Source organism: Salvelinus sp. IW2-2015, unplaced genomic scaffold (genome assembly GCF_002910315.2).
Source record: "Salvelinus sp. IW2-2015 unplaced genomic scaffold, ASM291031v2 Un_scaffold2532, whole genome shotgun sequence".
NCBI lineage: Eukaryota > Metazoa > Chordata > Actinopteri > Salmoniformes > Salmonidae > Salvelinus > Salvelinus sp. IW2-2015.
This window is the reverse complement of record NW_019943845.1, coordinates 32,719-55,148: the sequence shown is the minus strand read 5'-3', so window position 1 is coordinate 55,148 and position 22,430 is coordinate 32,719. Positions and strand designations below refer to the sequence as shown.

The 22,430-nt window shown below is 43.8% G+C and overlaps 2 protein-coding genes and 1 pseudogene across 2 annotated transcripts in view; all 3 read left to right on the top strand.

The window, feature by feature from the left end:
- Window positions 1-22,430, top strand: part of LOC112074194 (perforin-1) — an 89,423-nt gene that overhangs the window by 35,001 nt on the left and 31,992 nt on the right. The window contains exon 8 of the transcript XR_011476922.1: window positions 21,843-21,942. The gene's annotated coding sequence lies outside the window, so the exon portion shown is untranslated. The remainder of the gene's footprint in view (window positions 1-21,842; window positions 21,943-22,430) is intronic.
- Window positions 5,114-22,430, top strand: part of LOC112074195 (perforin-1-like) — a 43,098-nt gene continuing 25,781 nt past the window's right edge. Inside the window, exons 1-3 of the mRNA XM_024141412.2 lie at window positions 5,114-5,229; window positions 17,923-18,276; window positions 18,381-18,620. Coding sequence (XP_023997180.2) covers window positions 17,930-18,276; window positions 18,381-18,620 — 587 coding nt within the window. The 5' untranslated portion in view covers window positions 5,114-5,229; window positions 17,923-17,929. The remainder of the gene's footprint in view (window positions 5,230-17,922; window positions 18,277-18,380; window positions 18,621-22,430) is intronic.
- LOC112074196 (5S ribosomal RNA) lies at window positions 6,477-6,595 on the top strand (annotated as a pseudogene).

The following is a 22,430-nucleotide window of genomic DNA, read 5'->3' as shown; positions in this document are numbered from 1 at the left end:
CATGCCAAAGTAAGCTGAATGAAGCCTATGATAGTAGGCTTGTGGGTGTTCATTCCGAGCTTGTTTGACATTGTTTGCCAACGAGCGGTCGTGTTTGCGAGTCGCAGAACTACTGATTTCTATTTTCAAAGCTGTGGCAAGTATAGCGTAGTCGTTCATTCGCCAACAGCTTCCTGCTCGTGCCTCTGCTGGGCACTGAGGTATTGGACCATTGTCCGTCTCTGCTGGTGGGCATAGTTTAGGGCCAAACTGGAGAGAACCTTCACAAGACCTGTGCCTGATGGTCTATTTTGGAGGGCGTCTGTCGCAATTTCTGCAGTTTTTTCAGCCCTTTGGCATAGTAAGGATTTGCATCGCTGCTGAGGTCAGAGATCAATCTTCCGTGGGTGAGGGTTCACTTGTTAGTGGGGGAATGGGTGGCAACTCTGAGAACAAAATTGCAAGATTATGTTCTAATGCTGTAATTGCGTCAAATGGTTGTTTTTTGCAACATAATATAGGGTTCTTATAACTCTATTGTGGCTGGGTGAACTGAAAGTTGTCAAAAAAAACATTGCTGCACTTCTGAAGTTTGCAAAAGTGCACATGGATATTCCACAGTGCTACTGGCAAAATATTCTGTGGACAGATGAAACTACAGTTGAGTTGTTTTGAAGGAACACACAACACTATGTGTGGAGAAAAAAAGGCACAGCACACCAACATCAAAACCTCATCGCAACTGTAAAGTATGGTGGAGGGAGCATCATGGATTGGGGCTGCTTTGCTGCTTTAGGGCCTGGACAACTTGCTATCATTGACAGAAAAATGAATTCCCAAGTTTATCAAGACATTTTGCAGGAGAATGTTAGGCTATCTGTCCGCCAATTGAAGCTCAACAGAAGTTGGGTCATGCAACGGAACAACGACCCAAAACACAGAAGTAAATCAACAACAGAATAGCTTCAACAGAAGAAAATACTCCTTCTGGAGTGGTCCAGTCAGAGTCCTGACCTCAACCCGACTGAGATGCTGTGGAATGACCTCAAGAGAGCAGTTCACACCAGGCATCCCAAGAATATTGCCGAACTGAAACAGTTTTGTAAAGAGGAATGGTCCAAAATTCCTCCTGACCATTGTGCAGGTGTGATCCGCAACTACATAAAACGTTTGGTTGAGGTTATTGCTGCCAAGGGAGGGTCTACCAGTTATTAAATCCAAAGGTTCACAAACCTTTCCCACCCTGCACTGTGAATGTTTATAAGGTGTGTTCAATAAAGACATGAAAACGTATTATTGTTTGTGTGTTATTAGTGTAAGCAGACTGTGTTTGTCTCGTTGTGACTTAGATGAAGATCATATCACATTTTATGACCAATTTATGCAGAAATCCAGGTATTTCCAAAGTGTTCACATAATTTTTCTTGCCACTGTATTCTTACCTCTTTGTTGATTGATATCCATTGAATTCTGTCCATTTTCTGTTTTGGAAGATTTGCACAGATATGAAAAGATAGATGGTAGATGGCATCATAAAACAATATTATGTTTTTTTAGGGGGTGATCAGCTTTAATATTGCAGATAGATGAATGTAATCCATTAATGTAATTGTCTGCATAATTTCCAATTCTCAATTGAGGAGATCTTTACATTCTTCAGTTATGTACCTGCACCTGCTGTCCTTCCAAATTCAAATCCAAATGTTCCAGTTGGGCAGTTAGGTTCCTGCAAGAACCCCCATCAACTAAGGAGGCTCCTCAATGAAGCCCACCTCCCGTGGGGTTCTTGGAAGAACCTTTTGGGGGCAATCTTCAGTGCCAAGGATCCTAAGGGTCTTTGAAGAACTTTGAAGATCTTTAAAAAAAACATGTTGAACCCTTAAGTTTTTTAGTGTATGTCATATTGTGAATACATCTGGTGGCGATCGCGCATCTGGATGCATTCTACACTCTATTCTACACTCTATTCTACACTCCATTCTACACTCGATTCTACACTCTATTCCACACTCTATTCTATACTCCATTCTACACTCTATTCTACACTCTATTCCACACTCTATTCTACACTCTATTCTGCACTCTATTCTGCACTCTATTCCACACTCTATTCTACACTCTATTCTACACTCTATCCCACACTCTATCCCACACTCTATCCCACACTCTATCCCACACTCTATCCCACACTCTATCCCACACTCTATCCCACACTCTATCCCACACTCTATTCCACACTCTATTCCACACTCTATTCTACACTTAGAAAAAAGCGTTCCAAAAGAGTTCTTTGGCTGTCCCGATTGGAGACCCCTTTTTGGTTCCAGGTAGAACACTTTTTGGTTCTACTTAGAACCCTCTGGGGAAAGAGTTCTACATGGAACCTGATAGGGTTCTACCTGAAACCAAAAAACGTTATTTAAAGGGTTCTCCAATGGGGACAGCCAAAGAACCCTTTTAGGTTCTAGATGGCACTTTTATTCTAAGACTGTATGTACACAGAAATTACGATCAGCTTCTCTGAATGTCCTTGTGAAAGACTAACACTGTAAGATCGTATTTTGTAACTTAGCCATGTTGGCATAGAAAACGCTTTCAAATGATTGATGACATTTTCCATTAATATTCTTATCATGTTACTGAATGTATCAAGAGTATTTTCAGATTTCTTTATCAAAAAACACGGCAAAAAGTAAATGTAAATGTAAAATGCACATTGAATCCAAACATACTGTTGATTTTGTCTTAACTGTGTTGTCCTCAACTTTAGTCTAATAATTATCCCATAATCTCCAACTCAATGGCGCCGGAGGAGATGGCTGCTGTTTTACGGGCTCCTAACTATGCAAAAAAAAAAATCTTGCATTGTTTGTAACTAATTTTGTACATAATGTTGCTGCTACCGTCTCTTATGACCGAAAATAGCTTCTGGACATCAAAACAGCAATTACTCACCTCGAACCGGACAAAGATTTTTTCTTTAATGAGTCCGACGCAAAGGATATACTGCCCAAATCCCTGTCATCAGCGTGAAGAAAATATGGAGGAAAAGGGGAGGGCGATTTGCCGACGAGTAGGTAAACCACCACTTCCCTCCGTGGCCAACGTGCAATCATTGGAAAACCACCAGAAGCCATTGATTACATGCAACATCAGCACCAAGCTAAAGGCTAGAACTGCCGCTTTCAAGGAGCAGGACCCTAATCCGGACGCTTATAAGAAATCCCGCTATGCTAGAGGAACCATCAAACAGGCAAAGCGTCAATACAGGACTAAGATTGAATCTTACTACACCGGTTCTGACGCTCGTCAGATGTGGCAGGGCTTGAAAAATATTACGGACTACAAAGGGAAGCACAGCCACGAGCCTACCAGATGAGCTAAATGCCTTTAATGCTCACTTCGAGGCAAGCTACACTGAAGCATGCATGAGAGCACCAGCTGTTCCGGACGACTGTGTGATCACGCTCTCCATAGCCGATGTGAGCAAGGCCTTTAAACAGATCAAAATTCACAAAGCCATGGTTGCCAGACGGATTACCAGGATATGTATTCAAAGCATGCGTGGACCAACTATCAAGTGTCTTCACTGACATTTTCAACCTTTCCCTGACCAGGGCTGTAATAGCTACATGTTTCAAACAGACCACCATAGTTCCTGTGCCAAAAATAAAGTGAAGGTAACCTGCCTAAATGATTACCGCCCCGTAGCACTCATGTCGGTAGCCATGAAGTGCTTTGAAAGGCTTGTCATGGCTCACATCAACACCATCATGCCGGAAAACCCTAGACCCACTCCAAGTTGCATACCGCCCAAACAGATCCACAGATGACACAATCTCAATTGCACTCCACACTGCCCTTTCCCACCTGGATAAAAGGAATACATACTTGAGAATGCTGTTCATTGACTACAGCTCAGCATTCAACACCATGGTGCCCACAAAGCTCATCACTAAGCTAAGGACCCTGGTACACCTCCCTCTGCAACTGGATCCTGGACTTCCTGACGGGCCACCCCAGTTGGTAAGGGTAGGCAACAACACATCTGCCACGCTGATCCTCAACACTGTGGCTCCTCAGGTGTGCATGCTTAGTCCCCTCCTGTACTCCCTGTTCACCCACAACTTTGTGGCCAAGCACAACTCCAACACCATCATTAAGTTTGCTGATGCCACAATAGTGGTAGGCCTGATCACCGACAACGATGAGACAGCCTATAGGGAGGAGGTCAGAGACCTGGCTGTGTGGTGCCAGGACAACAATCTCTCCCTCAATGTGATCAAGACAATGGAGCTGATCGTGGACTACAGGAAAAGGAGGTCCAAACAGGCCTCCATTAACATCAACGGGACTGAAGTGGAGCAGGTCAAGGGTTTCAAGTTCCTTGGTGTCACCAAAGAACCAATGAACTGTCATTGTCCAAACACACCAAGACAGTTGTGAAGAGGGCACGACAACACCTTTTCCCCCTCCGGAGACTGAAAAGATTTGGCCTGGGTCCCCAGATCCTTAAAAAGTTCTACAGCTGCACCATCGAGAGCATCCAGACTAGTTGCATCACTGCCTGGTATGGTAACTGCTCGGCATCTGACCGTAAGGCGCTACAGAGGGTAGTGCGTACAGCCCAGTACATGTCTGAGGCCAAGCTTCCTGACATCCAGGACCTATATACCAGGTGGTGTAAGAGGAAGGCCCCCAAAAAGTATAGGACCAAAAGGTTCCTTAACAGCTTCTACCCCCAAGCCATAAGACTGCTGAACAATTAATCCACCCAGACTATTTACATTGACCCCCACTGTTTATTATCCATGCGTTGTCACTTTACAAATTACCTCAACTAACCTGTACCCCCGCATATTGACTTCGTACCGGTACCCCCTGTATATAGCCTCCTTATTGTTATGTCATTTTCTTGTGTTACTTTTTTATTTTATTTATTTTCACTTTTAGTAAATATTTTCTTAACTCTATTTCTTGAACTGCATACTTTACATACTTCTTCTGTAAGAAACATTTCAATTTACCTCTATCAATACAGGCTGATTTCCAATAGTGTAAAGGGTTAAGACTGGCTTTAGGAAAGTTTTTTTCAAAGTTTGTCGTAGTCAGAAACTCAGCTGTTCTGTATAAAAGACCATCCCTGGCTGTAGAGAGAAGCAGACAGACAGAGAGGAGGGAGAGACAGACTTCATCACTGACTCCAGATCTGAGGACAAACTGAAGAACCACTCACACCAATTCAAACAGGTGAGCGGATTTAAAGGCTTTAACGACAAGGTTAAGATTCAGAGGAATCTTTGTCAGATTTGCGACTTCACAGATTTAAAATGTGTTTTTTCATATCATAGTTGGGTATTTCAATTCAATCCAAAATCATTAGAGTGGTGTGACTTTTAAATTGTCACTAGTCTATTAACCAAACAAAGGTTTGGCAGTTGTCAGGATAATGGTAAAATGCAAAATATTTCACCTAATCATCATCTTTTGGTTCAACAGGTGTGTGTGTTGTTGAGAAGACTATGTAATTCTAATGATAATTAATAATAATGAGACTCTGTAATTTGAATATTAAGTAATAATAATAAGCTAATAATTCTGTAATTCTGGAGATTTCCTGTCGAGAAGTTATAAGACCAGCAGGAAGTCTAATGGCTGTTATTAAGGAATGGAATTAATAATTTATAAATATTTGGACGAGCAATGTCAGAGCGGCATGGACTAAGATGCAATATAATAGGATAGAATACAGTAGATACATATGAGACGAGTAATGCAAAATATGTAAACATTGTGACAATGTGGCCAGTGGTCCATTGTTAAAGTGGCCAGTGATTTCAAGTCTATGTATATAGAGCAGCCGCCTCTAAGGTGCTACTGATGGCTCTTTAACTTTCTGTGGGGAAGCTGTAAGAATTAGAGGAGGTTTCTAGTGGATTTGGACTTCGGCCAAGAGTCATTTTCCGGCCAACGAACTCTAGCTGGACTGTCGAAATCCACAAGGACATACAAACTCAAGGTCACAGCTGGTACAACGCCCACACAGGCTAATGGCCACACACCGACACAGTACATATAAACACACATAGAATTACACGGGCTAATGGCCACACACCCATGCAGTACATATAAACACACGGGCTAATGGCCACACACCCATGCAGTACATATAAACACACGGGCTAATGGCCACACACCCATGCAGTACATATAAACACACATAGAATTACACATGAACATTTACACGCATGTATAAGCACACACAATGGTTGTATGTGGACAGGCAAATGGCATCTCAGGGGAAAACATAGCATGAGGGCTTTCCAGAACCTAAGTACACTCTGACACACACATGTCACAAAGAAAACATGCGCTTACACAATACTGAAGGGTTAATGAACAAGTGATTGAGCGATTAAATACATGAATGAGCCCATTGGGGAGTTGCAGCGATGAGCCAAGGTCGTAATTCAGGGAGAAAATGGGATAGAAAATACACTTGTGGCCATATCACCCTGAACATGCTTGATCTCGTCTGACCTCAGTGGCTGAACAGGGTCGGGCCTGGTTAGTACTTGGATGGGAGACCACCTGGGAATGCCAGGTGCTGTAAGCTCTAAACCAGGGCTGCCCAACCCTCTTCCTGGAAATCCTGGGGGTCCTGGGGGTTTTCAGTCCAACCCTCTTCCTGGAGATCTACTGTCCTGTAGGTTTTCAGTCCAACCCTCTTCCTGGAGATCTACTGTCCTGTAGGTTTTCAGTCCAACCCTCTTCCTGCAGATCTACTGTCCTGTAGGTTTTCAGTCCAATCCTCTTCCTGGAGATCTACTGTCCTGTAGGTTTTCAGTCCAACCCTCTTCCTGGAGATCTACTTGTCCTGTAGGTTTTCAGCCCAACCCTCTTCCTGGAGATCTACTGTCCTGTAGGTTTTCAGCCCAACCCTCTTCCTGGAGATCTACTGTCCTGTAGGTTTTCAGCCCAACCCTCTTCTGGAGATCTACTGTCTGTAGGTTTTCAGTCCCAACCCTCTTCCTGGAGATCTACTGTCCTGTAGGTTTTCAGTCCAACCTCTTCCTGGAGATCTACTGTCCTGTAGGTTTTCAGTCCAACCCTCTTCCTGGAGATCTACTGTCCTGTAGGTTTTCAGTCCAACCTCTTCCTGGAGATCTACTGTCCTGTAGGTTTTCAGTCCAACCCTCTCCTGGAGATCTACTGTCCTGTAGGTTTTCAGCCCAACCCTCTTCCTGGAGATCTACTGTCCTGTAGGTTTTCAGCCCAACCCTCTTCCTGGAGATCTACTGTCCTGTAGGTTTTCAGCCCAACCCTCTTCCTGGAGTCTCTGTCCTGTAGGTTTTCAGCCTCAACCCTCTTCCTGGAGGTCTACTGTCCTGTAGGTTTTCAGCCCAACCCTCTTCCTGGAGATCTACTGTCCTGTAGGTTTTCAGTCCAACCCTCTTCCTGGAGATCTACTGTCGCTGTAGGTTTTCAGCCCAACCCTCTTCCTGGAGATCTACTGTCCTGTAGGTTTTCAGTCCAACCCTCTCCTGGAGATCTACTGTCCTGTAGGTTTTCAGTCCAACCCTCTTCCTGCAGATCTACTGTCCTGTAGGTTTTCAGTCCAATCCTCTTCCTGGAGATCTACTGTCCTGTAGGTTTCAGTCCAACCCTCTTCCTGCAGATCTACTGTCCTGTGGGTTATCAGTCCAATCCTCTTCCTGGAGATCTACTGTCCTGTAGGTTTTTCAGTCCAACCCACTTCCTGGAGACTACTGCCCTTTAGGTTTTCAGTCCAATCTCTTCCTGCAGATCTACTGTCCTGTGGGTTATCAGTCCAATCCTCTTCCCTGGAGATCTACTGTCCTGTAGGTTTTCAGTCCAACCCTCTTCCTGGAGGTCTACTGTCCTGTAGGTTTTCAGCCCAACCCACTTCCTGGAGATTTACTGTCCTGTAGGTTTTCAGTCCAACCCTTTTCCTGGAGGTCTACTGTCCTGTAGGTTTTCAGTTTATTGCTTTTTCAATAAACCATAAACAATTAATGAATATGCACCTGTGGAACGGTCGTTAAGCCACTAACAGCTTACAGAAGGTAGGCAATTAAGGTCACAGTTATGATAATTAATTAAGGACACTAAAGAGGCCTTTCTACTGACTCTGAAAAACACCAAAAGAAAGATGCCCAGGGTCCCTGCTCATCTGCGTGAACGTACCTTAGGCATGCTGCAAGGAGGCATGAGGACTGCAGATGTGGCCAGGGCAATAAAATGCAATGTCCGTACTGTGAGATGCCTAAGACAGCGCTACAGGGAGACAGGACGGACAGCTGATCGTCCTCGCAGTGGCAGACCACGTGTAACAACACTTCACACCTTGCGGGACAGGTACAGGATGGCAACAACAACTGCCCGAGTTACACCAGGAATGCACAATCCCTCCATCAGTGCTCAGACTGTACGCAATAGGCTGAGAGAGGCTGCACTGAGGGCTTGTAGGCCTGTTGTAAGGCAGGTCCTCACCAGACATCACCAGCAACAACGTCGCCTATGGGCACAAACCCACCATCACTGGACCAGACAGGACTGGCAAAAAGTGCTCTTCACTGACGAGTCGCGGTTTTGTCTCACCTGGGGTGATGGTCGGATTCGCATTTATCATCGAAGGAATGAGCGTTACACCGAGGTCTGTACTCTGGAGCGGGATCGATTTGGAGGTGGAGGGTCCGTCATGGTCTGGGGCGGTGTGTCACAGCATCATCGGCTTGAGCTTGTTGTCATTGCAGGCAATCTCAATGCTGTGTGTTTCAGGGAAGACATCCTCCTCCCTAATGTGGTACCCTTCCTGCAGGCTGATCCTGACATGACCCTCCAGCATGACAATGCCACCAGCCATACTGCTCGTTCTGTGCGTGATTTCCACAGGACAGGAATGTCAGTGTTCTGCCATGGCCAGCGAAGAGCCCGGATCTCAATCCCATTGAGCACGTCTGGGACCTGTTGGATCGGAGGGTGAGCGCTAGGGCCATTCCCCCCAGAAATGTTCGGGAACCTGCAGGTGCCTTGGTAGAAGAGTGGGGTAACATCTGACAGCAAGAACTGGCAAATCTGGTGCAGTCCATGAGGAGATGCACTGCAGTTCTTAATGCAGCTGGTGGCCACACCAGATACTGACTGTTACTTTTGCTTTTGACCCCCCCCCTTTGTTCAGGGACACATTATTCAATTTCTGTTAGTCACATGTCTGTGGAACTTGTTCAGTTTAAGTCTCAGTTGTTGAATCTTGTTATGTTCATACAAATATTTACACATGTTAAGTTTGAAAATAAACGCAGTTGACATTGAGAGGATGTTTCTTTTTTGGCTGAGTGTTTAGCAGATGTTATTGAGGGTGTAGAGAATTTCTTGTGTTTCTAACTTCAACAGTGCAGTAATATCTAACAAGTAATATCTAACAATTTCGCAACAATACACACAAATCCAAAGTAATGGAATGGAATTAAGAATTTATAAATATTTGGAAGAGCAATGTCAGAGCAGCATAGACTAAGATACAGTAGAATAGAATACAGTATATACATATGAGATGAGTAATGCAAAATATGTAAACATTATTATTAAAGTGACCAGTGATTTTGTGACAATAACTCTAGTACGAACTTGGATCCAGGCGCAGAGAAACACAGCAGGCAGAGGTGAGGGTAAATACAGAATGTTTACTGAAGTCTTCACAGAAAATACAACAAAGAAATTGCACATGAGTACTACACAAAACAAGAGAACTGAGCAACTGGCCCAGTCCACCAAGGAACCTAAATAGTCATACACCAGGTGAACCCAATAAACCCAATCAGGCTTACCTGAACTCTAGAAAACATAGGGATGCCCTCCAGTGGCACCCTCAGGGAGTTCCAAGATGACATCTAACCTGTGACAGATTTCAAGTCTATGCATATAGGGCAGCCACCTCTAACCTGAAAGAACTTCACTGGACTCTATGTAAACTGGAAACCATATATCCTGAGGTTGCATTTTTGTAGCTGGGGATTTTAACAAAGCTAATTTGAGAACAAGGTTACCTAAATTCTACCAGCACATTGATTGTTGTACCCGCTCGAGAAAAACATTGGACAACTGCTACTCTATCTTCCGCGATGCATACAAGGCCCGCCCCCTGCCCTCCCTTCGGCAAATCTGACCATGACTCCATCTTGTTGCTCCCCTCCTAAAGGCAGAAACTAAAACAGGTCGTGCCTTGCTTAGGTCTATCCAACGCTGGTCTGACCATTCGGATACCATGCTTCAAGATTGCTTCGATCATGTGGACTGGGATATGTTCAGGGTAGCCTCAGAACAACATTGACGTATACGCTGACTCGGTGAGCGAGTTTATTAGGAAGTGCATTGGATATGTTGTACCCACTGTGACTATTAAAACCTTCCCTAACCAGAAACTGTGGATTGATGGCAGCATTCGCGCAAAACTGAAAGCACGAACCACCGCATTTAATCATGGCAATGCGACTGGAAACATGACCGAATACAAACGGTGTAGCTATTCCCTCCGCAAGGCAATCAAACAAGCAAAGCGTCAGTATAGAGACAAAGTAGAGTCGCAATTCAACGGCTCAAACATGACACATATGTGGCAGGGTCTACAGACAATCACGGATTACAAAAAGAAAACCAGCCCCGTCGCGGACATTGACGTCTAGCTCCCAGACAGATTAGACAACTTCTTTGCACGCTTTGAGGACAATACAGAGACTGTGGGCTCTCCTTCAACGTGTTTGATGTGAGTAAAACATTTAAAAGTGTTAACCCTCGCAAGGCTGCTGGCCCAGATGGCATCCCTAGCCGCGTTCTCAGAGCATACACAGACCAGCTGGCTGGTGTGTTTACGGACATATTCAATCAATCCCTATCCCAGTCTGCTGTCCCCACATGCTTCAAGATGGACACCATTGTTCCTGTTCCCAAGAAAGCTAAGGTAACTGAACTAAATTACTATCACCCCGTAGTACTCACTTCTGTCATTGTGAAGTGCTTTGAGAGACTAGTCACCTCCACCCTACCTGATACCCACTCCAATTTGCTTACTGCCCCAATAGGTCCACAGACGATGCAATCGCCGTCAGACTGCACACTGCCCTCTCCCATCTGGACAAGAGGAATACCTACGTAAGAATGCTGTTTATTTACTACAGCTCAGCATTCAACACCATAGTACTCTCCAAACTCATCATTAAGCTTGAGACCCTGGCTCTCGACCCCGCCCCGTGCAACTGGGTCCTGGGCTTTCTGACGGGCTGCCCCCAGATGGTGAAAGTAGGAAACAACATCTCCACCCCGCTGATCCTCAACACTGGGGCCCCACAAGGGTGCGTTCTCAGCCCTCTCCTGTACTCCCTGTTCACCAATGACTGCGTGGCCATGCACGCTTCCAACTCAATCATCAGGTTTGCAGATGACACTATAGTGGTAGGCTTTATTACCAACAACAATGAGACAGCCTACAGGGAGGAGGTGAGGGCCCTCGGAGTGTGGTGTCAGGAAAATAACCTTTCACTCAATGTCAACAAAACAAAATGAGCTGATTGTGGACTTCAGGAAACAGCACAGGGAGCAGCCCCCATCCACATCAAAGGGAAAGTAGTGGAGAAGGTGGATAGTTTTAAGTTCCTCAGCGTACACATCACAGACAAACTGAAATGGTCCACCCACACAGACAGCATGGTGAAGAAGGAGCAACAGCGCCTCTTCAACCTCAGGAGGCTGAATCAATTTGTTTTGTTACCTAAAACCCTCTGAAACTTCTACAGATGCACAATCGTGAGGATCCTGTCGGGCTGTATCACCGCCTGGTATGGCAACTGCACCGCCCTCAACCGCAATGCTCTCCAGAGAGTAGTGCGGTCTGTACAATGCATCACCGGGGGCAAAGTACCTGCCCTCCAGGACACCTATAGCACCCGATGTCACAGGAAGGCCTAAAAGACCCTGCTATGATCCAGAAGGCGAGGTCAGTACAGGTGAAAAAGCTGGGACAGAGAAACTGAGAAACAGCTTCCATCTCAAGGCCATCAGACTGTTAAACATCTATCACTAACATGGAGAGGCTGCTGCCAACATACAGACTCAAATCTCTGGCCACTTTAATAAATGGATTTAATAATGGTATCACTAGTCACTTTAAATAATGCCACTTTAATCATGTTTACATATCCTACATACTCATCTCATATGTATATACTGTATTTTATACCATCTATTCTATCTTCCCTATGCCGCACGGCCATCTCTCATCCATATATTTATATGTACATATTCTTATTCCATCCCCTTACATTGTGTGTATAAGGTAGTCGTTGTGAATTTGTTGGATTACTTGTTAGATATTACTGCACTGTCGAAACTAGAAGCACAAGCATTTCGCTACACTCGCATTAACATCTGCTAACCATGTGTATGTGACCAATAAAATGTGACTTAATTTGATTTGATTTGAGCAACAGAAATTAAAACTTCAGCACAAGGAAAGAGAATGTGAGGAGAGATTGGAGCAACAGAAATTCAGACTTCAGCAGAAGGAAAGGGAAAGAGAATGTGAGGAGAGATTGGAGCAACAGAAATTCAGACTTCAGCAGAAGGAAAGGGGAAAAGAACGTGCAGCCAGACTAGAACAAAAATAATGTGCGCATGCCATTTGATTAAAAGAGATGGATCTGGAAGCGCGGCGAAGGGAGATAGATCTGGAAGTACTCCGTTGACCTCTCCTTTCAAAACACCAAAGGTCATTACAGTTACACTTCGACAAGAGATACTGAGGTTAGCTCATGATTGTAGTATGACAGGCCTTCTTAGGATCAACAAGACGTATGACCATATCTTGTGTAACTTCTTCTGGCCTGTTCTGAAACAGGATATTGTGGTTTACTGTAAATCCTGTCACGTTTGCAAACTGATGGGTAAAACGAACCAAGCTATCTGGTTGTCGCTTTGCGGCCTATTTCCTGCTTTTGACTAACATTTCAGCAAGGTTCTGTTGGACTGTGTTGGTCCTTTGCCCAAAACAAAGATTGGTAACTAGTTTCTCTTAACCATCATGTGGCTGCCACTTGTTTGCCTAAAGCCATTGCAATGAGGAAAATCATGGCTCTCTGTATTGTTAAGGTCCTGGTGAAATCTCCCAGTATTGTTAAGTCCTGTGAAATCTCCCAGTATTGTTAAGGTCCTGGTGAAATCTCCCAGTATGTCAAGGTCCTGGTGAAATCTCCAGTATTGTCAAGGTCCTGGTGAATCTCCCAGTATTGTCAAGGTCGCGTGAAAATCTTCCAGTATTGTTAAGGTCCTGGTGAAATCTCCCAGTATTGTTTAAGGTCTCTGGAAATTCTCCAAGATATTGTAAGGTCCTGGTGAAATCTCCAGTATTTTTAAGGTCCTGGTGAACCTCCAGTATTGTTAAGGTCCTGGTGAAATCTCCAGTATTGTTAAGGTCCTGGTGAAATCTCCCAGTATTGTTAAGGTCTGGTGAAATCTCCCAGTATTGTAAGGTCCTGGTGAAATCTCCAGTATTGTTAAGGTCCTGGTGAAATCTCCCAGTATTGTTAAGGTCCTGGTGAAATTCCCAGTATTTAAGGTCTGGTAAATCTCCCAGTATTGTTAGGTCCTGTGAAATCTCCCAGTATTGTTAAGGTCCTGGTGAAATCTCCCAGTATTGTTAAGGTCCTGGTGAAATCTCCCAGTATTGTTAAGGTCCTGGTGAAATCTCCCAGTATTGTAAGGTCCTGGTGAAATCTCCCAGTATTGTTAAGGTCCTGTGAAATCTCCCAGTATTGTTAAGGTCCTGGGAAACTCCAGTATTGTTAAGGCCTGGTGAATCTCCCAGTATTGTTAAGGTCCTGGTGAAAATCTCCAGTTTGTAACGTCCTGGTGAATATCTCCCAGTTGTGATAGGTCTGGGAATATGAACTCGATAGTGTTAAGGTCCGGAAATCTCCCAGTTATTGTTAAGTCCTGGTGAAATTATGTTCAACCTTTTAGCGTCCATGTAGTGCAATCAGACCAAGTTTGTATTTCATGTCAAAGGCATGTGCTACAATGTTACCATTTCCACTCTAGTGCCTACCACTCAAAGTCTCAAGTGCTTTTGAGAAATTTCATCAGACTTTGAAGTCTATGTTGAGAGCTTACTGCTTTGAGTTTGAGAAAGACTGGATGAAGGGCTCCCTCTTGTGCTGTTTGCAGTGTGGGAGTTGTTCAGGAATCTCTCGGTTTTAGTCCTAAAGCTCTTGTTTGGACATCATGTCAGAGGTCCTTTGAGCTTGCTGAGAGAGAAAGGTCGTTGCAGGACAATACCTTGAACAACGAAAATAAATCTGTTGGAGCACCTTAGCGTTTTCGATACCGACTTGCACCGCGCTGCGAGTTGGCCAGTGAGAATCTAGGGAACTGGCGCAAATGAAATGATGAAGTTTGGTATGAGGTCCGAAAGCTGACACTTTTGGTGTGGGGACCAAGTTCGGTTTGTTGCTTATTCTAGGGTCATCATTAGAAACACGTTTTCTGGCCTTACCTAGTATGAAAAAAATTGCATCTGGATTATGTCATGCAACAGGAGTACAGAAAAAAACCCTGGCTGTGTCATGTCAACACGTTGAATCCATACTTCACTCACTGATATCAGGCGGAGAAGTTGGTGGACACCGGTAGTCATCTTCTGCCTGTGGCCACTACCGTCACCATTGACTATAGTCTTCCTTGAGAAGACTATAAGGAACGCATACTCATTCGAGAGCATAAGGAAGCCCAATACTCATTCGAGAGCAAAGGAAAGCCCAGTACTCATTAGACGAGCATAAAGGGAAGCCCAGTACTCATTAGAGAGATAAGGAAAGCCCAAGTTATAGAGGCATAAGGAAAGCCCAGTACTCATTAGAGAGCATAAGGAAAGCCCAGTACTCATTGAAGCATTAAGGAAAGCCGTACTCATTTGAGAGCATAAGGAGCGCCCAATACTCATTCGAGAGCATAAGGAAACCAAGTACTCATTTCGAGAGTATAAGGAAGCACAGTACTCATTCAGAGAGTATAAGGAAAGCACAGTACTCATTAGAGAGCATAAGGAAGAGCCCAGTACTCATTAGAGAGCAAAGGAAGCGCCCAGGACTCACTGAGAGCATAAGGAAACCCAGTACTCATTCGAGAGCATAAGGAAAGCCCAGACACATTAAGAGCATAAGGAAAGCCCAGTACTCACAGAGAGCATAAGGAAAGCCCAGTACTCACTAGAGAGCAATAAGGGAAAGCCCAGTATCTTCGAGAGCGATAAGGTGAAGCCCACTACTCCATCAACGACGAAGCTAATACAGGCAGCCCAGTACTCATTAGAGAGCATAAGGAAAGCCCAGTACTCATTCGAGAGCATAAGGAAAGCCCAGTACTCATTCGAGAGCATAAGGAAAGCCCAACAGACCCTGTACCTGTTGGTCAGCTGAGCAACTCAGAGATTCTGGAAAACATTGATGTATTTTTGGCACACATACCTGTGGACGAAAAAGGCAACATTGTTGCCCTGCTTTTAAAATATCAGGGTTCATTCTCAGATGTGCCAACTCAGACATTGACGTTGGGGTCTCTGCCCAAACCAAACAACATACCTATCGAGTGAATCCTGAAAAGAGAGAGAAACTCTGCAGTGAGGATGAGTTCATGCTTGAGCACAGAATTGTACAACATGGCAACAGTCTGTGGAGTTCACCCTGTATATTAGTACCTTGAACACGAAAACAAATCTGTTGCAGCACCTTAGCGTTATATTAGCACCTATGGAGGATGGGTCTCTGTGGTTTTGTTCCGATTTTCGGAAACTCAATGCCATTACTAAGTCGGACTCATACCCTTTGCCCAGGGTCGATGATTGTGTGGACTGTGCTGGTGCTGCTAAGTACGCTAGCAAGTTCAATCCGCTGAAGGGAAATTTGCAGGTCTCTCTGAGTGTGCCAAATAATTGTTTTTGTCACTTGTTTTCCTACCTTCATCTTCCTTTCGGGTTACAAAATGCTGGAACCCTTTTGGTCTTTGCCCGGTGCTAGTTGCTCCGGATTTTTGTCGTCCATTTGCTTTGTACACCGATGCCAGCGATGTAGGAGCAGGGTCTGTGGTCCTACAGAAAGACAATAACAATGTTGAGCACACCATGGGGTACTTTTCAAAGAAATTGGCCTTATATCAAAAACACCATTTGACTATTGAGAAGGAGACGCTGAATTTGGTACTGGCTCTTTAGTCTCTACCCCTCTGGGGGTCTATACTGATCATAATAAGTCTCATACTGCAGGAGTTCCTCCTTGAAATCAGACAAGTCCGCGGGAAGGACAAACAACAACTTGGTTGCTGACTGTCTTTCAAGGGTGGGCAGTCAATACCTTTTGTGTGTTGTATTTAGCCTGTGTGTAGCCCTGAGACACATTTTGTTTTGACTGTACATTTTTCAATATTGTAGATACATTTTGTTTTGGTTGCGCTCATTTGTGTAACGTGTGCGTGGGGAGTCGGGAAGCCAGTTTCAGGGAGTGCATAATTTAATAAACAAATGAACAAAACAAGTAGCACGAACAACACACAGACAAGAAACAGAAACAATAACACCTGAGGAAGGAACCAAAGGGAGCGACATATATAGGGAAGGTAATCAGGGAGGTGATGGAGTCCAGGTGAGTCTGATGATGAGCTGGTGTGCGTAACGATGGTGACAGGTGTGTGCCATAAGAAGCAGCCTGTTGACCTAGAGGCCAGAGAGGGAGTATACGTGACAGTGTGGTTGGGCAGGGGAGGCTATGCTTGGTCTAGAATCAAATGAAATTAAACGTGGAAAAAACGTTGTTTTTTAAATGTTTCTAAACAGGAAGTATATAGCAACAAAAGCACATTAGGCTTCTCTTGTTCCATGTGCATATAGGCAGTGTGCGTCATGGCTGCATAGGCTATGTTTCCGCTGTCAACATTTATTTAGTTTAAAACTAGCTTCTGCCTGAAAATTGCACAAAGGAGCTCTGTCAGAGTGATCATCGGGTTCTTGGTCACCCCCTTTACCACCGATTGCTCAGTTTGGCCGGGCAGCCAGCTCTAGGAAGAGTCTTGGTGGTTGAAATCTATTACCATTTAAGAATGATGGAGGCCACTGTGTTCTTGGGGACCTTCAATGCTGCTGAAATGTTTTGGTAACCTTCCCCAGATTGTGCAAAGACACAATCCTGGCTCGGAGCTCCACTGACAATTCCTTCGACCTCATGGCTTGGTTTTTGCTCTGACGTGCACTGTCAACTGTGGGACCTTCAATAGGTAGGTGTGTGCCTTTCCCAATCATGTCCAATCAATTGCATTTACCACAGGTGGACTCCAATCAAGTTGTAGAAACATCTCAAGGATGTTTAATGGATACAGGGTGCACCTGAGCTCAATTTCGAGTCTCATAACAACAGTCTGAATACTTATGTAAATCAATATATATTTATTAAACCCTTTTTACGTCAGCCAATGTCACACAATGTCACACAGAAACCCAGCCTAAGGTATTTCTGTTTCTTATTTTTAATACATTTGCCAAAATGTAAAAACATCTGTTTTTGCTTTGTCATTATGCGTATTGTGTGTAGATTGATGAGGAAACTTTTTTATTTAATCCATTTTGGAATAAGGCTGTAAACATAACAAAATGTGGAAAAAGTCAGGGAGTCTGATTACTTTCCGTATGCACTGTATATAGAGCTTTTCATTTCAAGTCACAAAGACCTTCACATCATGGAGTTTAAACAGTCTGTCTCTCCTTCTCTCTCCCCACACCTCTCACTTTCTCTCATCCCTTCTGTCTCTGCCATTTTCTTCCCCACTCCTCTCATCGCTCTCCTTATTTTTCTCTCTCTCTCTACTCCATCGCCTCCTTCCCTTTAGTTCAGTAATGCCCTTATCAGCCCCTCCCCTCTTCTCCCTTCCTCTCCTCCTTCTCCTTTCTCAACTGGACTCCGCCCTCACCTGTCGTACTGCCAGCCAATCCCTGTGTGACTCCGCACCCTTCGTCCCCGGCCACAACCTGGCAGGGGAGGGGTTTGACGTGGTGACCCTGAAACGTAAAGGGGCCTACCTGATCGACCTGAGGACCTACCTATCTCCCAGTAAAACGTGTACACTGTGTAGTAACCCCCTACAGGGAAACGAGCTGCAGAAAATACCTCTGTCTGTTGTAGACTGGAGGCCCTACAGCCACTGTACTGAGGATATCTCCAGCCACTCTCATGCCTCTGTCAGGTGAGTAGGATGGTTTCTGACTGTTTACTTGATGGACATTGGACAGTAAACATCTCTCCTCCGCTCTCCTCTCCTCACCTATCCTCTCCTCTTCTCTCCTCCAGTAACCTGGCACAGTCCACTACCAACGAGATCTCTACAAAATGGAAGGGGGGTTTGAGTAATGAGGCGAAGGTGTCTGTAAGCGTACCTGTGGGACCGGTGATTGTGAGTGTGGAGAAGGATGTGGGCGCTAGCATAGAGATGGGAGGGTCCCAGTCTGATGTAGCCATCTTTGCCACAACCAAGACCAAAGAGGACCGCCACTCTTTCTACTCACAGAATCTCCGCTGCCGTCACTACAGGTAAAAATAACAATAATGATTTGCTCAACTTTTATAGCGCTTCCCTTGCAGATAAAACACATGCATTTCCCAGGTGATCTTGTGTGACAACATGTGACAACATTTTAAAGCAACATGTGATAACATGAAACTATACATGTTAAAACATGATCTCATGTGATTCATTTTTACAACATGGGGATGCAAAATGTCAAAATGACAACATTTGAGCGAGATAAAAAACCTCCAGGGGACAATGCAACAATGCCCAAGAACGTCCTAAAAACGTCCTCGGGGACATCCCTGTAACAAACCGGGAACTAGACAAAACCTCCAGGGGACAATGACAAAGCATTCCAAAAACTTCCCAAAAAACATCCTTGTTGCCTGGAAAACAAATGGGAACTAGACAACCTCCAGAGGGCAATATAACTGCATCGCAAGAACGTCCTAAAAACGTCTTCGGGAACATCCCTGGAACAAAATGCTAACTAGACAACTAAAAACGTCTTCGGGAACATCCCTGGAACAAAATGCTAACTAAGACAACTAAAACGTCTTCGGCGACATTCCCTGGATATCAAAATGGCTAAACTAGACAACTAAAAACGTCTTCGGCAGAATCCCTGGAACCAATGCTAATGACAACTAAAAACGTCTCTTCGGGACATCCCTGAAACAAAATGCTAACTAGACATACTAATAAACCGTCTTTCGGACATCCTGGAGACAATGCTAACTAAGACAACTAAAAACGGATCTTCTCGGGAAACATCTCCTGGACAGAAATGCTAATTAGACAACAAAAAAAACTTGCTTTTAATTCTTTCTAAGATTTTGTGTCAGCAACTTGTTAACTGACATTTGTCATTTATTGTATGATGATTTCCTGTGTTTGATAATGAGGAGGAATTAAAAAATAATCTTCATCTTTTGTATACTAGTGTAGGTTGCTTACTAAGAATGTCAGGTCTCAGTATAAAAATAAGGGTTGGTGATAAAAGGCACCAGATTGGCACAGTAGGTGATATGTATGTACTCTAAAAGATTAGCAGTTTACGGGGCCCCCAGATTTGGCCCTGGAGGCCCGAGCAGTACCAATAACAAATAGCAAACATTTAATTACATCATTAGATTCCAGTTAATGCTCTATAACAAGATCAAATCAAAATCAAAATGTATGGTCACATACAACTGTTAGCAAGATGTTAATGCGAGTGAAGCGAATATTGTGCTTCTAGTTACAATAGGCAGTAATTTATAACAAGAAGTCCAACAATTCCCCAACAACAACTAATACACACACAAACCTAACAAGTATTCTAACAATTCCCACACAACCTAATACACACAAACCTAACAAGTAATCTAAAACATATTCCCAAACAACAACCTAATACACAAAACCTAAACAAGTAATCTAACAAATTCCCCAGACAACAACGCTAATAATACACACAAACCTAACAAGTAATCTAACAATTCCCCAACAACTACCTAATACACACAAACTAAAGGGGTGAATGAGAATATTTACAGTTGAAGTCGGAAGTTTACATACACCTTAGCCAAATATATTTATAAACACAATATTTCACAATTCCTGACATTTAATCCTAGTAAAAAATGCCCTGTTTTAGGTCAGTTAGGATCACCACTTTATTTTAAGAATGTTAAATGTCAGAATAATAGTAGAGAGAATGATTTATTTCAGCTTTTATTTCTTTCATCACATTCCCAGTGGGTCAGACGTTTACATACACTCAATTAGTTTTGATAGCATTGCCTTTAAATTGTTTAACTTGGGTCAAACGTTTCGGGTAGCCTTCCCACAATAAGTTTGGTGAATTTTGGCCCATTCCTCCTGACAGAGCTGGTGTAACTGAGTTCGGTTTGTAGGCCTCCTTGCTCGCACATGCTTTTTTAGTTCTGCCCACAAAATTTCYATAGGATTGAGGTCAGGGCTTTGTGATGGCCACTCCAATACMTTGACTTTGTTGTCCTTAAGCCATATTGCCACAACTTTGTAAGTATGCTTGGGGTCATTGTCCATTTGGAAGACCCATTTGCGACCCAGCTTTAACTTCCTGACTGATGTCTTGAGATGTTGCTTCAATATATCGACATCATTTTCCTCCCTCATGATGCAATCTATTTAGTGAAGAGCACCAGTCCCCCCTGCAGCAAAGCACCCCTTCAACATGATGCTGCCACCCCCATGCTTCACGGTTGAGATGGTGCTCCCCCTTTTTCATCGAAACATAACGATGGTCATTATGGCTAAACAGTTCTATTTTTGTTTCATCAGACAAGAGGAGTTTTGTCCAAAAAGTACGATCTTTGTCTCCATGTGCAGTTGCAAACCGTAGTCTGGCTTTTTTATGGTGGTTTTGGAGCAGTGGCTTCTTCCTTGCTGAGCGGCATAACAGGTTATGTCGATATAGAACTCGTTTTACTGTGGATATAGATACTTTTGTACCTGTTTCCTCCAGCATCTTCACAAGGTCTTTTGCTGTTGTTCTGGTATTGATTTGCACTTTTTGCACCAAAGTCTGTTCATCTCTAGGAGACAGAACGCATCTCCTTCCTGAGCGGTATGATGGCTGCGTGGTCCAATGGTGTTTATACTTGCGTACTATTGTTTGTACAGATGAACGTGGTACCTTCAGGTGTTTGGAAATTGTTCCCAAGGATGAACCAGACTTGTGGAGGTCAACACTTTTTCTTCTGAGGTCTTGGCTGATTTATTTTGATTTTCCCATGATGTCAAGCAAAGAGGCACTGAGTTTGAAGGCCTTGAAATACATCCACAGGCACACCTCCAATTGACTCAAATTATGTCAATTAGCCTATCAGAAGCTTCTAAAGCCATGACATAATTTTCTGGACTTTTCCAAGCTGTTTAAAGGCACAGTCAACTTAGTGTATGTAAACTTCAGACCCACTGGAATTGTGGTACAGTGAATGATACGTGAAATAATCTGTCTGTAAACAATTATTGGAAAAATTACTTTTGTCATGCACAAGGTAGATGTCCTAACTGACCTACCAAAACTGTAGTTTGTTTACAAGAAATTTGTGGAGTGGTTGAAAAACGAGTTGACTCCAACCTAAGTGGATGTAAACTTCCGACTTCAACTGTACATATAAGTACAGTGGGGAGAACAAGTATTTGATACACTGCCGATTTTGCAGGTTTTCCTACTTACAAAGCATGTAGAGGTCCATAATTTTTTATCATAGGTACACTTCAACTGTGAGAGACGGAATCTAAAACAAAAATCCAGAAAATCACATTGTATGATTTTTAAGTAATTAATTTGCATTTTATTGCATGACATAAGTATTTGATCACCTACCAACTAGTAAGAATTCCGTCTCTCACAGACCTGTTAGTTTTTCTTTAAGAAGCCCTCCTGTTCTCCACTCATTACCTGTATTAACTGCACCTGTTTGAACTCGTGCCAATTACAGTAGTCATAGTTTCCTGTAGTTCTTGACCAGGTTTGCACACACTGCAGCAGGGGATTTGTGCCACTCCTCCATACAGACCTTCTCCAGATCCTTGCAGGTGTCGGGGCTGTCGCTGGGCAATACGGACTTTCAGCTCCCTCCAAAGATTTTCTACTGTGGGGTTCAGGTCTTGGGAGCCTGCGTAGGGCCACTCCAGGACCCTGAGATGCTTCTTACGAGAGCCACCCGTTAGTTTGCGCCTGGCTGTGTGTTTCGGGTTCGTTTGTCCATGCTGGAAAAATCCAGGCCACGCATCCCGATCTTCCAATGCTCTTACTGAGGAGGAGGTTGTTGTCCAAGATTTCTCATCTCTCCATT